Source organism: Macrotis lagotis, chromosome 8 (assembly GCF_037893015.1).
Source record: "Macrotis lagotis isolate mMagLag1 chromosome 8, bilby.v1.9.chrom.fasta, whole genome shotgun sequence".
Classification (NCBI taxonomy): Eukaryota; Metazoa; Chordata; class Mammalia; order Peramelemorphia; family Peramelidae; genus Macrotis; species Macrotis lagotis.
Window position 1 is genome coordinate 119531677 of NC_133665.1, and position 17336 is coordinate 119549012.

Sequence of the window (17336 nt, forward strand, 5' to 3'; positions counted from 1 at the left end):
TAAATGTCCAGCTGGTTGATCTCTAAGTCTCAGAATTCCTTGGAATGATAGCACCATATAACATTCTTTTCTTATGTAAATTTTCACCGATTTACCCCTTTGTTAAAGCTCAGATCCTAGGTTACCACACTTAGAAAGATCTACCCATTTTTTGAGTCACCTATTTTGATTTCAGAAGAGATTATAAATAATACTCCCACATTCCCCCCAAAATCAAACCACTAATAATAACAATTTAAGTTATTAAAGTCTCTTTTCTTAATTTTAACTTCCAAAAAATTTAAAGAAATTAGAATTTCAAGCTTTTAGGATATGGGGGGAAAGGATATGAGGGAAGAATGAACAAACAACATTAAAGTAACTCGATTTTATAATCCTGCCATATGGAGACTGGACTTTTATTTGGAGACAGTTTCCTTCATAGTATCTCAACTTCTTATTTTATTCAATCTCAATCTCTCTCTCTCTCTCTCTCTCTCTCTCTCTCTCTCTCTCTCTCTCTCTCTCCCCTTCTTCTTCTTTTTCTCTCTTTTTTCCTGATTTGGCTGCTTAGGGACAGACAGGTAATGGAGAAGAAATTGAAAGGGAAAATACAGGGAAAATGTAAATGAAAGAAGTTATTATAACTGTTATAATGAAGTGCCTTTCATTTAAATATAAGAATGTAACGCTGAAATGAACTTGTGATCCTGAAATGCATTTTTAATGAGTTTCCTTTTTATTTTGCTGCTTCAGTGGCATATTTTAAAGACCCTTTGAAAAAAGCCACATTAAAAACCCCACCAAATGCCACAACACGCAAAATTGGATATTGGTTTATTCCAAAACTGCTGATCAGGAAGAGTGGCTCTTCAACACAAAATGTTGCAGTCACTTTATTTAAATGAGTTTGAATTTGCATTGTGATGTGCCATTCTGATTTAGGAAAAAAAAATTAGATTTTCAGATCAAATTGACCCAACCACTGAAGCGTTAAGAAACTGGCAGGTTTAGTCTGAAAGCCTCATGTTCTATCAAACCTGCAGCCGGTAGAAGTCATGGAGCACCAGTGGGAAAACAACTTTTTCACTGAAATCTTTCTCTTGTTCCCGTGTTAGATTTTTGTTCTCACATATTTCTTCCTCTCCCTCTTGCAGGAGAACGCCCTTTCCAGTGCAATCAATGTGGTGCTTCTTTTACTCAGAAAGGCAACCTCCTCCGTCATATCAAGTTGCATTCTGGGGAGAAGCCCTTCAAGTGTCATCTCTGTAACTACGCTTGCCGCAGGAGGGATGCCCTCACGGGTCACCTGAGGACTCATTCTGGTAGGTCCCTCATGAAGCCGTACCCATGGGCCCCAAGAAGCTCAGCCTCCCCCTCTTGTTTCTGAGATGGCTGTGGGCATCTTTGCTGCTGCCATGTATGTCGGATCTATTCAGCAGGAAGGAAGGGAGTCCTTACCTTAATTCAGTCTTCAGTCCAAAGCTTCCAAGTCCATCCAAGTTCTTTTGTCAGAAGAGTTGCAAACTTTCTCCACTTCAACATTATTACCTCCTTCACTGATATATGGTGAAAGATAGAGAAGGGACAGGTTTATTGAGAGCCCAGCTTTGGGTATCACATTTCCAAAGTAGCCCCATCCCTCTTTTCCCCAGTCAGTTTGATCAAAGAGTTCAATACCAAGTAGCATTTTGATTTGATTTTTGCCTGATACCAGTAGGATCAAATAGTTATTTTAGATAACTTTTCCAGTTTTTTTTTAATGGTTGGCCTACGACTGTATTTATCAGAGTTGTATTTTCCTTTGTCATCAGTGAGATATTTTGCTTTCCAAAGCAGGTTGACCAAGTCAATTAAGATTCTACCATAGACAGACTCTTTTAGACTGTGGTCTTATTGATTCTAATAATTGAATAACAGTTAATTGAAACCAATTAATTCTTTTCAGATCAGATAAGTGAGAAGAGACCCCCCCCACCTTTTTCCTCCCATGAAAGACTATAATAGATTCCAGAGGCTGCAGTTTCTTACCCATTCCCTTGATAATTTTTTCTAGAATTCTAGACAAATCCTGCCTTTTTTTCCCCTACTGTATAGAAACTACAGCAGGTCTTCTGTTTCCCAAAAAAAAAGCCACCAATAACTCACATTTTCCTGCAGTTAAATAGAGGGTAAAGTATTTCATTGAAACCTCCAACTTTCATTTGATATTATTTTTTTTAATCCCATCCAGTCAGTACCATTCATTGGGCATCCACAATCCTCTTATTCTAAGTGCCTTGGAGGCTAATGGGGTAAGGGAGAGAAACAAAGAAATAGGAAAAAAAAAGGAACTCATAGATGCATTAGGTGATTCACTTTATCCATTCATTCCATAAATCTTTATCTAATACCTCAAATATGCAAGATAGTGAACCAACAACCCTAATGTCCACAAAGAGGAATAAGACATGCCCTGTCCTCAAGGTGTTAGAATCTAAAAGAATGAATAATAATAATAGTCAGCTTTTTTTTGTCCAAGAGATGAGTGGAATCACTTCTGTTTTTCCTAGTAGTGATGAGCAAATATGAAACTAATGTAATGGGTGACATAAGAGAGTGTCGATAGCTTGGGGCCACCGGTGAACTACTTCATGAGCTCTTAAAGTTTCCTTTATTGGACGACAAATTGAGAAGTTGTTATAGCCACTATTCAAATAAATCTCTCAAAGATTTTGAGTTTTAGGCGATGATTATGATAGGGGTTTTCCTGTGAGGGAGTAGAAGATGCAGCCATAGGCTTGCATTAAAAGGAAAGGGGGGGGGGGGGAAGAGAAGCAGGATTGTAATACCATGAATGAGAGAGTTCTGTCTCCATTCAGCAGTGCCATGTCACACGCTAGGAGCAAGGCATTTAATATCCATAACTGGTTCTCTTAAGGAGCCATAACCCTTCCAGTCATCCACATTCTGAACAAGAGTGTTGTGAAACTGTTTATTGTCTGATGCCTATGGAAAATCTCCTTAAATAGAATATCTAAGTGAAAGCTTTAAGATTGCTAAATCCATTGTAGTGCTATTAGTATATTGAATATTAAGTAGGTAAACCAATAACTGAATGGAAGTGGAATATTAACTTTCCTTAGAAACCAGGTTTAAGACTTTCCCTTTTCTAAGCATCTCAGGATAACGAAATGAAATTGTAAATGAACATCAGTGATGAGAGGAAGAGAGAGAAAACAATTACATGTTTCATACATTTTTTAGATAGTTTAGAAAACTGAGTAATGTGCTATTGAATCTGAGAGACCATGTTGTCTGTACCTATTAGAATAGACTTTAAGGAAATTAAATAGTTACAGTCAGTGAATTAGCTTCCTTTTATTCATCTACCTCTTGTCCATAAGCTGGGGAGCAGTGTAGTACTGACTCTCAGAAGTCATGTCTACAATTTGACAATAAGGACTTTTGAGTATTTGAAAGAGTAACCAAGGATGGTTATGAGTTGAATGAGTGTTAAAAATAGGATGTGTGGGCCTGCCCAGACCTCCAAAATATGGTGATGAATTCTAGATGTGGCTAGTAGAATAAAATAGACACACAAAAAAAGATTATCCAGTCTCCTGAGAGTCTACAGTGAAAAGAATACCTTACTTGTGATCAGAAGATCTGGATGCTCAATTCAATAAACACGTATGATGCAAATCAATGTGGAAAAACAGTTACTAACTATAAGTCATTTGAAAATAAGGGTAAGAAAGGCTTGTGTTGCCTAACTCATAGGATTGTGAAGAAAGCACTTTGTAAGCCTTGAAACAATAGAGGAATTTGAGTTATTATTAGCTTAACCTCTTTGTTTTACAGATGAGAAAAGTGGTAGACCACATCTCTCATTTATCAGTCAAGGTATACATAGAGGACAGTTAGCTCTAGGATCATCATTCATTTGCATGACAGTACCCAGATTGGTGAAAGAATAACTTTCCATTCTAACAGAAAATACCAATGCTTATATTGAGGGTTTAGCCATATTTATGAACAGGACAGGACATTAGTAGGAATCTCTTGCCACTGGTTCAACTAGAGATGTTTGCTTCCAACTATAAGAAAGATCTGGGGTTGGGAACTCTTCCATTCCCATTTAAAGCGATGTAGATTTCTTCTATCTGTAGTTATAACATAGAATCTGAGGACAATTGGTGTGGAACTGCCACAAATATTATTCCAGCCTCATGCCTGCTAATTTTACTTGAAACACAACCGTATCTTGCCCCAATCATGACTAATTACTTAAGTAATCAGACATGGCAGGTAATGCATTTGTGTGCTACTGTGGCCCACCTTCGTTTGTATAGTATGAAGACTCCAAGCCAGGGAAAACAGCTGAGTGAGAACACCAAAATGCATCTAGCTCTGACAACTAATCTAATGTCCTAAAATATTAATGGTACCTGACTCCTAGGGATATAAAGAGTTCTACTGCCTTCCAGATTTCTATGTTGAGGTTTAATTAAAACTCAGGTAAATCCTTAGGTCTTTATTCTTCACTCAATAAAAACAGCAGTAGTGTAAGTAGAGAACACCTTTTCTGGTCTCTACGTAAGCTTACGATGACTGCAGTGAAACACCATAGGGGAAAGAGCACTGGATCTGGAGCCAGGTTTGAAGACCACATTGATACTGAATAAGCCATGCAACCTCTTTCATACTCAATTTTTTCCATCTATAAAATGGAGGTAATAATGCCTTAGAACCACTGCTATTTTGAACATTTCTGAAACCTTAAAATGCCACTTGGATAGGATTTATTATTAACACAGCATCCCTTAATGTGTAATTCTCATGGCTTTTCTAAACATGAACTTAACAATAGGCTGTTGGTTTTCACAGTGAATAAATTCTCTCCTGTCCCCAGGTTCCATGTTCACATAGAAGTACTTTATTTTGTAAAAAATAGTTTAACTAGTTGATGAATGAGAAGGCAGTCAATATGCATTTATTAGGTACCTTCTATGTATTTAAGTATTGAAGTAGTGTAACACTACTTGGAGTCAGAGAACCCAAGTTTGAATTCTGGCTCTTTCCTTACTCCCTATTGGACCTTGGGCAAATTTTCTCACCTCCTAAGGTCTCAAGTTTCCTCATCTATAAAATGAGAGCTAGGACAAAATGACCTCTCAGAACCCTTCCAGATCTTTAATTCTATTTAATAGATATCAATTAATTGATGGCTTGGTTTAAGGATCCTGGTTAACCAAAGACCAGGAATTCTTTGTATTCCATCCTTGTTTTCAGCAGATCCCCTGTATACCATTTATTTATGGAATATCCCTAAAGAATTTAATCATATTCAGTAAGGAGTTATACAAGACCATAAGGCAAAAGCACTCCATTTATCCTTCTTCTGTTCCCCAGAAGCTGAGGATACCCATTCAAATTACTGAGGCCAAGGTTCCTTTTCTGTCCATGAGTTTGTTCCTTGCCTTCAGTCTCTTGAATTATGTCTGAGCTAAACTGAATTTTTTGCATAGGAATTGTAATATAGGGTATATTTCAGGGAGAAGAGCAGGGAAGAACACTATTCATAAACAGCTTATCTTTTGGAGTGACATGCCAGAAGACAAAGTGTTATCAAGGGCAAGTAAATAGCCTTTGCTGTTCACACCTTTTAAACTATGAACGTAGCATGCAGGGAGATCTGAAGTTTGGTCTTACATTTTGACAATGGGTATTATTAAATAGGTTGCTAGATGTTAATTTTTCCAGATTCAATTCAGTAAGCATTTATTGAGCTGCCACCATGTATGAGACCCTTTGATCAGGCTTCATATTAAAAAAAAAAAAAACCAAATACCTGTCTTCAAGGAGTTTGTAATCTCAGAATTTATTGGAAAGAAATTGAACTTTGGAGTCATGGTACCCAAGTTTAAATCCTGGCTTTGCCATTTACTTCTGTGTAACATGGAACGAGTCACTCAAACTCTCTGGACCTCAGATTAAATGAAGGAGCTGGATTAGATGAGTTTAAAGTTTCCTTTTAGCTTTTTAGGATCTATGATCATCTGATACCAACTTCCAAAGTTCTTCCATACTTAAATGTTTATACTGTCAGATTTTGGCCTCTACTGCATAGGCAATATTAGAGTGAAGATATTTTTTTTTAACCCAAGGAGTAAGCTATGATACCCAGCCCTTATCTTTGGCATTATCTTAAGTTGTATCACCAAATATTCATATTTTTATAGTAATCAAATGATAATACTTTAAAATGTGTTCAATTAAGTATTATGAGGAGGCCAAAACGGAGAATTCCAATATTTTCCTTTTTGTGGGTTTTTTGTGAGGTAATGAGGTTAAGTGACTTGCCCAAGATCACACAGTTAGTAAGTATCAACTGTCTGAGGTTGGATTTGAACTCAGGTCCTTCTGACTCCAGGGCTGATGCTATATTCACTGTGCCACCTAGCTATCCCAGATTCTAATATTTTCAATAACTATCCATGTGCTCTTTATCAGAGTTTGAAAATTATGGAGAAAACCCCAGAATTGCACTAAAGTAAAAAAAAAATTCAATTTCCTTGAGCCTTGAGACTTGGTCATGCTTTTTGCTGTTCAGAATTTAGGAACAGCTAGTTTTTTAGAATCTCAGTGTTTAAAAAGTCACAAATTCTTCAGATTTCAGTTAAGTCTATGGTATATTAGAGTAGAAAAGTACTTTTTGGGGGGAAAATAAAATACTTATTCTTTGAGGTCATCTGGAGGTGGCAGGTTACCGATTCTTTGTCTCATGGACAATTGTCTTATTTATCTCTTCTCCTTATTTTCAGTAGATCCGTGACACTGGAATAGGTCTTGTCCAGAATGTAAAATCAGTTTTGAATCTTATTTAATAGACCTATGATTGTTACATCTTTGAAACCTCTCCTGCCTGCCCCCCCACTCCCCATCTTCCAAATTCCTAAACAAATGATATGTTTCATCTTAAAAAGTTACATGGTCCATTAAGCTGCTTTTTAGAGAGAAAGTTAATTTTACAATTAGTGTACTATACAAATATAGATAAAGTTAGATTAGGAGCTGAAGTTCTTAGCCACAATGTAGGAACTACTCAAGTATTAAACCTGTTTAATAGGAGCATTTTGGCCAAATCGATAGTGCCTTTTAAAGCTCTGAGTCAAATTCTGCTTTTTTTTCTTTTTTTTTTCTTTTTCCTAATAACTATATTGTGTGCATTTCCATTACACTCAAGGCAGACATTTAATTGGGGTCTCGAACTCAATTGTGTTTTCTGCAGTTGGTAAACCTCACAAATGTGGATATTGTGGCCGAAGCTATAAACAGCGAAGCTCTTTAGAGGAGCATAAAGAGCGTTGCCACAACTACTTACAAAGCATGAGCCTCACAGAAATGTACCCAGGTAAGAGCTCCAGGAACCGAGACCGACCCCACAAGTGGCTCTCTCCCTGTCTAATGGAGCCAGTGCAAGAATATCCCCATGGAAGTAAGTCACATACTCCATTCCCATTCCCCAGGCAACATCTAAGTTAGGGCATTATCTTGTTGATGTTATGAAAAGAAGCATGTTAACCAGCTAGTATGTTGGGCTTAGAGTCAGGAAAACCTAAGTTTTGAATCCTGCCAAAGACACTGCCAACCTGAATGACCCTGGGCAAGTCATTTAACCTCTCTGAACCTCATATGAAAAATAGGGGTGATAATATGTTCCTCTCAGGTGAAATGGAAAGGAGATACTACATGTAAAGCCACAGGCCATCATTATCATTATGACTTCACTCCATGGAGCTGGAAAACACCAGGCTAAAGAAATGGTCAGAGCCAGCTCCTATTATGTAGAAACACTGTGATGCATAGAAGAACCTACTTTGGGCATTTGTCTTATTTTTTTGTTCTTTTGCTTTTTTTTTTTTTTTTGTAATGTTGAGCCCTGTAGATCTCATATGCTTAGCAATTATTAGGGCTATAAAATCTCATCAAACAAAACATTTCAGAAGTCCTCCAGTCTTTTAATAACTATATAATATGATTATATTCTTGGGAAACAGAACACACGAGTCCTAACTGAAAGTCCATACATTAAAATAGGCACAATAGGGCAGTAGACAAGAGTGCCAGACCTGGAGTCTGATTTACCTCAGACAAGGCAAAATGACCTGCTCAAAGCCATATGGCCAGTAAGCATTGGAGTTGTGGATTCAGATCCATATTCCTTCTTGACTCCTAAGACCAGAAGAGATTATGACAATACAGACAAAGTTCCAGTCCTAGAACCAGACGCGAGTTAAAATCTGGCCTCAGTCACTTAGTAGCTGTGTGACCTTGGGCAGGTCAGTTAACCTCTGTCTACCTCAGTTTCTTCATCTGTAAAGTGGGGTTAGTTAATAGAACCTACCTCTCAAGGTTGTTATGAGGATCAAAAAAGATAATAATTAGCACATAGTAAGCACTATATAAATGTTAGATTTGATTATGAGTTATTATTCTTTCAAAAGTTTACAGAGCTTATAAGAAAGGCTTCTCTGCATCAGTTCAGGAAGAGAATACTGCATCTTCAAAGCAGGCAGTGGGATGTGGGAGGGAATTACATGTAAGCTTGTCTTACATGTGTGATAAGCTACATGCTTTATTCTTTCTGCCCCTGGAAAATGATGAAATGCAACGGTTGCATTTGGCCTCTGAACAATGACATTTCCTTTTCCTAATGCAGCTCTGGAATAGTTCATGAATATGTCTCACACCTAGATAAACATTATAGTTACATGGAAAGAAGCTGGATTAGTACAACACCCCCTTCTAATTTTGTTGCAGGATTAAAGATTTAAAAAGTAGAAAAGGGAACCAATGTATTTGGCTTGTTAGAGAGAATTGGTTAAATTTAATTATAACAGTGATCTCTATACAACCAAATGCATTAGTCAACTCATTAGCTAATAATAAAGGACATTAGTATAGAGTTGCAGTAATCAGTATTTAAGTAGTGTTTTATGCTCTACAACACTGTGAAGTAAACAGTTTGATTACTCTCATTTGACATAAGAGAAAGTTGAAGCTCAGACAAGGTAAATGACTTGCCTAAAGTCAAAAAGCCAGTAAGCATTGGAGCATAAATTCAAATCCATATTCTTCCTGACCTTCGGATACCAAGACTAAAGGATGTTATTACAATATATTTAGGATATTTAGAGGTCCCCGAAGTGATGATTTTTGTGTTCTGGAAAATGGCATTATTTCCTAAGGAATGATTTCCTATAAAATGTTACAACTGTAGCAGTTAGGTGGCAAAGTGGATAGGGCACCAGCCCTAGAGTCAGTAGGATCTAAGTTCAAATCCAGACTCAGACACTTGATAGTAGATGGGCAAGTCACTTTACCCCAATTGCCTTGCAAAAAAAATCCAACAACATTATGACCATGTTTCCAACCTCAAAGTAAATGGAGCTTACTTTCAGTACATATATTCTTATTCTTGGCTATATTCAGTTTAGTCCTGAAATACATACACTTGATGTTCTACTGATTCCTCAGAGACACTGTAAAAATTTTGAGGACAGAGACCTTCTCATAGATCACTCTGATATCCTTTATAATACCAACTCCAGGGCTAGATGTGTAGAAGAGCCTCAGTAATTGAGCTCAGATTTGACTGTGTGACCCTGGGCAAGTCCCTTAACCTCAGTTTCTCTCTATATAAATGGTGATAAAAAAAATAGAACCTACTTCTGAGCATTGTTGTGAGGACCAGTGAGATAACAGTTGTAAAAGCACTTAGTAGAGTGCTTAGCACATAGAAAGTGCTATATACATGTTAGTTGCTTAATATCACTATCATCACTATTATTATTATTAATTTTTGTTATTAATTTTATTATTACTAAATTCACTTGGAATGTTAAGTCATTTACTCTAATATTTTACTCACAAATCACCTCTGACCCAAATCACCCAACTTGGACAGATTAACTTTCTCATTTGATTCTTGTTCTTCATAGTTCTTGATTTAGTGGAAAATCAAAGACAGCTACCAACACATTGGATACAACATTTGCCTCTGAAGTATCTGAGTTCAAATTCAGCCTCAGACACCCATTATCTATGTGACTTTGGGCAAATTGCTTAATCTCTGTTTCCTCACTTGTAAAATTGGGATAATAGAAGTATCTACTTCCCAGGGTTGTTGGGAGAATCAAGGAGGATGAGGAGGGAAAGACTTTTTAAAGCATGCTTTGCAACCTTAAAGCACTATAAATTAAAGTATAATAGGAGATATGGTACAGGATTCATTCATGACCACCAAGAAAGTTTAGCTCCCTGATATTGGGCAAAAGTGATTATTTGATATGAACTGTAAACTGTGCCAATCAATGGCATAATGATGTCAAAAGTAGCTCAGCCTTCTGAGTAGCTATGTGATCTTGAGGAATCACTTAAAGAATCAGAGTAGGGGGCAGCTAGGTGGAAAGAGTATTGGCCCTGGAGCCAGTAGAACTTGAGTTAAAATCCAGATACTTGATACTTATTAGCTATATGACCTTGGGCAAGTCACTTAATCCCATTGCCTTGCAAAAAAAAAAAAAGGACCACAGAGTTGAAAGAACATCAGAGCCCTTCCAAACCAATCTATTCCTGTGTGGAAATGCCCTCTGTGATGCTCCCACCAACATTCTGCCTTGACTTCGACTTCCATTGAAGAACTTATTACCTCTTAAGCCAGGCAACCTCTTCTACTTTGGGCTAGTTTTACTTATTAAGACCTCTTTCACTCATTGATCTTAATTCTGTTCTTTGGGGACAAGTCAAAACAAATAATAATTTCTCTTCTATTACTTTCAAAAACTTGAAAAAAAGTTATCATATCCGTGTTAAGTCTTATCTTCTGTGTAAACTTCCTCCATTACTTCAATTGATCCTTTGAAAGCATGGTTTCCAATTTTCCTTCTGTCTTAATGACTTCAGTTTGTCTTTGTATATATATATATATACATACATATATATGTATAAATACATATATATATATACAATACTGCAGTATAATCTAAGGTGACATTTACTATTTTTTTAATTACCACTTCACACCCAACTAATATTAAATTTGCAAAAATACCTTAAAAATAACCTCTTCTGTATATGATGCTGCAATGCAACTTAAGGTGGTATTCATTTTTTTTAATCACCACATCACATTCAACTAATATTGAGTTTGTGGATACTCTAAAAACCACAGATCTCTTATACACAAACTATCATCTAGGCTGGGGCAGGAACCCCTGTGGTCATATTGATCTGGGGTTGACAAGGCAACCATAGACAGGACTCAAAATTCAGTAATTCTAGGAGCTTTTTATGAGTGAATTAAATGAATTTTTGGATCAAATATAACCTGCAAATGATGCTATAAATATCCAAATGGCCAAAAGTTTCCCCACTCCTGATCCAGACCAACAGTTCTAGGATCTAGGGACCTCTTTTAGGGGTCCATGAGGTTAAATCTATTTTATAATGATAATAAGATGTTTTCATTTTTAATACGGTAACTTTTATAGATATAATCCATATAAAGCAAAATTCTTGGGAAGGATCCTCAGTAATTTTTAAGAATGAAGGGGGGCAAGACAGCTAGGTGGCACAATGTATAGAGCACCAGCCCTGGAGTCAGGAGGATCTGAGTTCAAATGTGACCTCAGACATGAAATAATTACCTAGCTGTGTGATCTTGGGCAAGTCACTTAACACCATTACCTTACCAAAAAATAAAAAACAAGCGAAGAGGGCAGCTAGTTGGCACAATGGATATAGAACTGGTTGTGGAGTCTGGAAGACCTGAGTTCAAATGCAACCTCAAACTATCTGTGTGACCTTGGGCAAGACATTTAACTACATTACCTCAAAAAAACAAAAACAAACAAAAAAGGAATGAATTCTGATACCTGATAAAAAAATTATTAAGAACCACTGCTCTAGGCACTCATCCTTCAATATTTGCTTGTGCAGTTGGTTTTGATTTTTTTTTGAGCTATCCCCATTAAATTCCAGCTTCTTACATTACCCATAATTCTAGCCTATCAGAATCTTTTGGCTCCCTCCGAACTTTGTGTTATCTATAAACTTGATAAGCAGGTTGCTTATCCCTACGTGCCAGTTATTGATTAAAAAAAAAGTTAACCAGTACAAATTCAAGTCCCCATGAGCATCCTCTCCAAATCTACATAATTCTGTTATCACCCCTATATCTGGTCCAACTTGTCCACAAGGAAATCACAAGACATTGTCAAATGCTTTGTTAACATTCCCCTGATCTGCTAGTCTAGGAGCTCTATCAAAATAGATGAAATGTTATTTGATGATTTGATTATAGGATCTAGAGTTTGAAAGACCTTTCAGGATCATCCAAGTCAGTCTTCTTAACCAGAATTAAGTCAATCCAGTGCTTTTTTTGCCAGACACTAATACTAAATTCTGGGGATACAAAGACCAAAGTGAAAGACCGTTTCTCCAGGGGGCTTCCATTCTAATGAGGGAGGAAATATGCTCAATGTAATTATATACAGACTATGTACAAAATTAATATAAGGTAATTTGGGGGGGGGGGGGGAATTGCACTATCCAGGAATTGTCTCATGGCATAATCATATTATTACTAGCAAAAGCAGGAGAGCTAGAATTTGAATCCTTTGAAATCCACATCTAAGGGTTTCTTTCCCTAAACTATACTGAGTCTGTTTTCCCCACTTTTGAAATGTACTTTAACATCTCCAAAATCTTTTATCACGCTATGATTATATAATATAATTTTACATTTTATATTCTTATATATTTTAATAATGTATTTAATTGCATCACTTAGTACTTGAAATTTTATGAAAGAGAAGTAGTAGTTTTTAGAATATATGTCCCTAGTGGAGAGCAAATAATGATAGCTAGATCGTATCATTTTCTTTAGTGTTGGCTAAAGTCCTTAAGTTAGTTAGTTTATGAGATTGCAGTTTTCATTGGGGCTACTCTTTGATACTTTAAGTTAGAGGTTCATTTTCTTTTTTTATGTTACAGACTGCTTTGACAGTCTGGTGAAACTTATGAATTTCTTCTCTTATCTTGAATATTTTTTTTAAAGTGAGATAGAGCACTGTGCCTACAGTCAGGAAAACCTGAGTTTAAACCCAACCTTAGACACCTACTAACTTTGTGACCCTGGACAAGTCATATAAACTCCATCTGCCTTAATTTCATCATCTATAAAATGAGGATGATAATAATAGCCCTTTATTTCACATGGTAGTTGTGAGAATAAAATGAGATAATATTTGTAAAACACTTTACACTATGTAAATATTATATATATATATATATCATTATTAAATATATAAAATGATACATAGAATTACAAAGGAAACCAATTTCATTGAACCAAAAACGTTCTTTTTCCTAGTCAAATTTGCAGATCCCTCTGAAATCTATCCATGCACATTTGTGAGATCCCCATGTTAAGAAACATTGCTTTTAAATCCTTTCTCTTAATATTCACAATTGATCAACCACCTCTTTTCTAGACTGGAGGAAAATCATAGATTCCTATAAACAGGAGGAGGTCAATACTTAAGTAAATAAAAGCCCATTGGACTAATTAAAATTGAATTTAATTTTCATGACAGTATTCTGAATATCATCTCTGTATGCCCTCTCATTGACTAAAAGACCATTACTAACCCACTGTACTCATTATTGAGATTTCCTGATGATTGTGGAGTTCCTCTGAATCATACTATCAAGACTCAATAGAAGGTCCAAGGGGCATTACCCTGACTCTTTTGCAGTTGAAACACATAGGAACATTTGATGCTTCATTTGCAAAGAAACCGTATGTTTCTTTGTACTTGGATCCCTATCATTAACATTAGAATATGTAATTAGCACATGGGAGACAGTGAGGTATGGTAACATGGATCTAGGATTCAGGAGACCTGAGTTCCTTCTATGGATAATATTGGGTGCGTTATCTCCATATGTTCCATATAAATTATAATCCCTGCCCTATCCAAATTACAGGATTATTGGAAGGAGCTAATATAAAAACCCCGTGAAAAGTGAAGTGGACTTTGCCAATTTAAAAATTTAATAGAGTTTTAAATATTGACCACTACCATTATGAACACTGAAAGTCAGCTAGGGGCTTCTATTGAGTTATTCCAATTTTACTGAATTGTCTTAGCAGAACGGGCCCTTAAACTTATTGCGATCTGTGTTGCTGACCATTCTGATTTCCCTTGGCTTTAGTCATTAAAGAAGAAACCAACCATAGTGAAATCGCCGAAGATTTGTGCAAGATCGGATCTGAGAGATCCCTCGTGCTGGATAGAATAGCAAGTAACGTCGCCAAACGTAAGAGCTCTATGCCTCAGAAATTTGTGGGTAAGAGTTCAACGTTTGATGTCTCTTAAGAACCAAACATGTTTAATGGGTGCTTTCAAACTTGCTTTATGATAGGGGGTTAAGGAAGGAGGAAACTTTAAAAAAAAAAAGGTAAGCTGAATGTTTCTCCCCCCTTTTTAGAAGGGTCATTTGTAGACATTAGTTGGTATTTAATAAATGTTTACTGATAGATGGACAATTAAAAAAAAACCAACATCTATTTTGTCTCAGCTTTATCTATGGGCCATTTATAGATGGCATTTTGAGCAACCTGCTAGTTCAAAGGATTGTCTAAATGACTAATGCTGCTCTTTGTAAATGAAATCAGTAATAATCACAATCCACATTTATACAGAACTTTATAGTTACACCATACTTTTATCATTTATTTGATTCTCACCCTTTGAAATAGTGATCTCATGCTACTTCACAGATGAAGAAAATGAGGTTTAGAGTGTTCAGGATTGTGCCCAGTGTTAGCAAAGTTAACAAATAAATGAACCTGGGACTCAACCTCTGGCTCTGAGTCCAGTGCTCTCTAAATAGAATTCAGAAATCCAGTTGAAAAGAGATGTTTTTTACTTCTTCAATTTCTGCCTCTGAAACTGAAAGCCAAGTGCTTTTAGTAAATTAAAACCATCCTCTATTTCAATAATGTGAATGCTGTGATTTTGCTATGTAGCATGGTAGCAGGAATGTTCATTGTTTTTTAGATCTTCACACTTAAAGGTGTCATGCCATAGAACTCCTTTACAACCTTCTCTGATAAGGTTAATGGCTAAAATATTGCCTTTAGGTTTAAACTCATAAGTGTAAAAAAAATACATTCAGGAAATTTGCAAAAATTCCCAAAAGATCAATGATCCATGAGAATAAATAAGGAAAAGAAGCAAAAGAGTAAGCATTCATTCTCTTTCAATGAAAACAATACCACTTTTTCCCATGTCTGACTTTTGCATCATTACTTAGAAAATTTTTCTTTCCATATGCCAAAATTGTCCTCAGTAACTTTTATTCATTAAGAATCCTGAATTCTTGGGGTGGCTAGGTGGCTCAAGTGGATAGAGCACCGGCCCTGGAGTCAGGAGCACCTGAGTTCAAATCAAGCAGACACTTAATAATGACCTAGCTGTGTGGCCTTGGGCAAGCCACTTAACCCCATTGCCTTGTAAAAAAAGAAAAGAAAAAAAAGAAACCTGAATTCTGAGTTCCTGGTTCTGAGTTAAAATGCACTAAAAGTTGCTGTAAGGACTGGTAAAATCTTGGAACCTTACAATATGTTCATTATCATTTCAAAAACCTGATTAGAGAGCAGTGACTACTCTCTTTATAGATTCAGAAATACTATTCAGTGTTTACTTTAATCTTATGTGAACAGAAGCACCACCCATTTTCTCTGTTTGTAAGATGGATATCTATCAGAGAATTTATAGAAGTCTTTAGACTTGATTAACTTTATCCATTAGAATGATGACTTATTGAAACTTTTCTCCCAGTTAGATTCTAAAGCAGATAAGGGTGCATAATCATAAAGCAAGTAACTGCTAAATGAACCCCATTATCCCACGTTAATGACTACAATTGGATTAAAATGAATGCAAACTCAAGGCTGAATATGCAATTACAGATAAGAAAGAAGGATGGAATATGGCAGTCTTTATGGGACATTATAGTTTGAGAGAGAGTATACATGCTACCAATGGCTAATGACCACAACAGAGAAGTTCAATTAGCAAATTCATGAAGCATGGTTCTGTTTTTATATTTATATATGTAATTATAATATATATATATATCTGCATATCTTTATATACTTGCATTATATATACATATGTCTGTGTGTATATTTGTTAATATACATATATAAAAATATATATTCTTACTCAGAAAATTAATACAATGATGTTAGATATCATTATCTTGCAGGAAAGCATTGAGGTCCTTTTGAAATATAAGAGAAGCAACATGAAGTCATATCTATAGAAATTCAAACACTTTATTAGTGAAAACTAATGACTTTATTGATGATAAAACACCTCACTTAAAACAAATAAATAATTAGTTTTTTGAACTGAAGTAAAACAGAGTGCTAATTAATGACTGTCACTTCCCTGTCGCAAGCTAACTTTTGGTCTTAAGCCATGCTATTCCTATGACATATATGATAATAATATATAAAAAAAGGAAATTGATTTTGTTTCTTTCCTTGTGAAATATCTCATTTGAAGAATTGGAAAACTAGCTTATGAAAACAAAATTAGTATCAATTATCTTCTTATTCTTCCAAACTTGCTTTCTCCCTCCCCTGGTTTTGTTCTGCCTTCAACTTCATACTTATTAAATGGCCCTCTTTTCTCCATTATAATTCAATTCAAGAAACATTTGTTAAAGCGCCTTCTATATGTTACCTCATTTAGTAACTGGGGATATAATGTTGTCATAGGTAGTCATATTTCTCTTTCATTACTTAACTCTTGGGCTTTGCTTTCCCAGATCCCTTATGCCTGGAAAAAGCCCCATATTTCTCATTTCTCTCTCTCTCTCTCTCTCTCTCTCTCTCTCTCTCTCTCTCTCTCTCTCTCTCACATACATACACACACAATACACACACACACACACACACACACACACACACACACACACACACATCTGTTTTTCCTACACTATTCCCATATCATTCAACAAACATTTATTAGGCATCTGCTGTATATCTGACTCTGTGCTAGGTTTTGTAGATACACAGACAAAAACAAGACAGTCCTTGTCCTCAAGAAGTTTATATCACACTTGTAGTACTAATTTTACTTCAAGGAAACAACCTTGCATCATTCTTAATTTTCTTCATATTATGCCTCCCTTTTCAGTCTAGAAGTTCCTTAGGGTAAGGAACTGTAGAGTTTTTCCATATTTATTTCCAATACCTGTAGCTCTTAGGATCATAAATTTAGGACTTGGCA

At 35.9% G+C, this 17336-nt stretch overlaps 1 protein-coding gene across 22 annotated transcripts in view; it reads left to right on the top strand.

Annotated features, from left to right (window-relative positions):
• The window catches only part of IKZF1 (IKAROS family zinc finger 1), a 134454-nt gene that overhangs the window by 112485 nt on the left and 4633 nt on the right, over window positions 1–17336 (top strand). For 6 of the 22 annotated variants that reach the window (XM_074198264.1, XM_074198269.1, XM_074198279.1 and 3 more), the window contains 3 exons: window positions 1137–1304; window positions 7253–7375; window positions 14245–14379. In XM_074198264.1, coding sequence (XP_074054365.1) covers window positions 1137–1304; window positions 7253–7375; window positions 14245–14379 — 426 coding nt within the window. The other 16 variants (XM_074198268.1, XM_074198270.1, XM_074198280.1 and 13 more) reach the window with 7 other exon arrangements.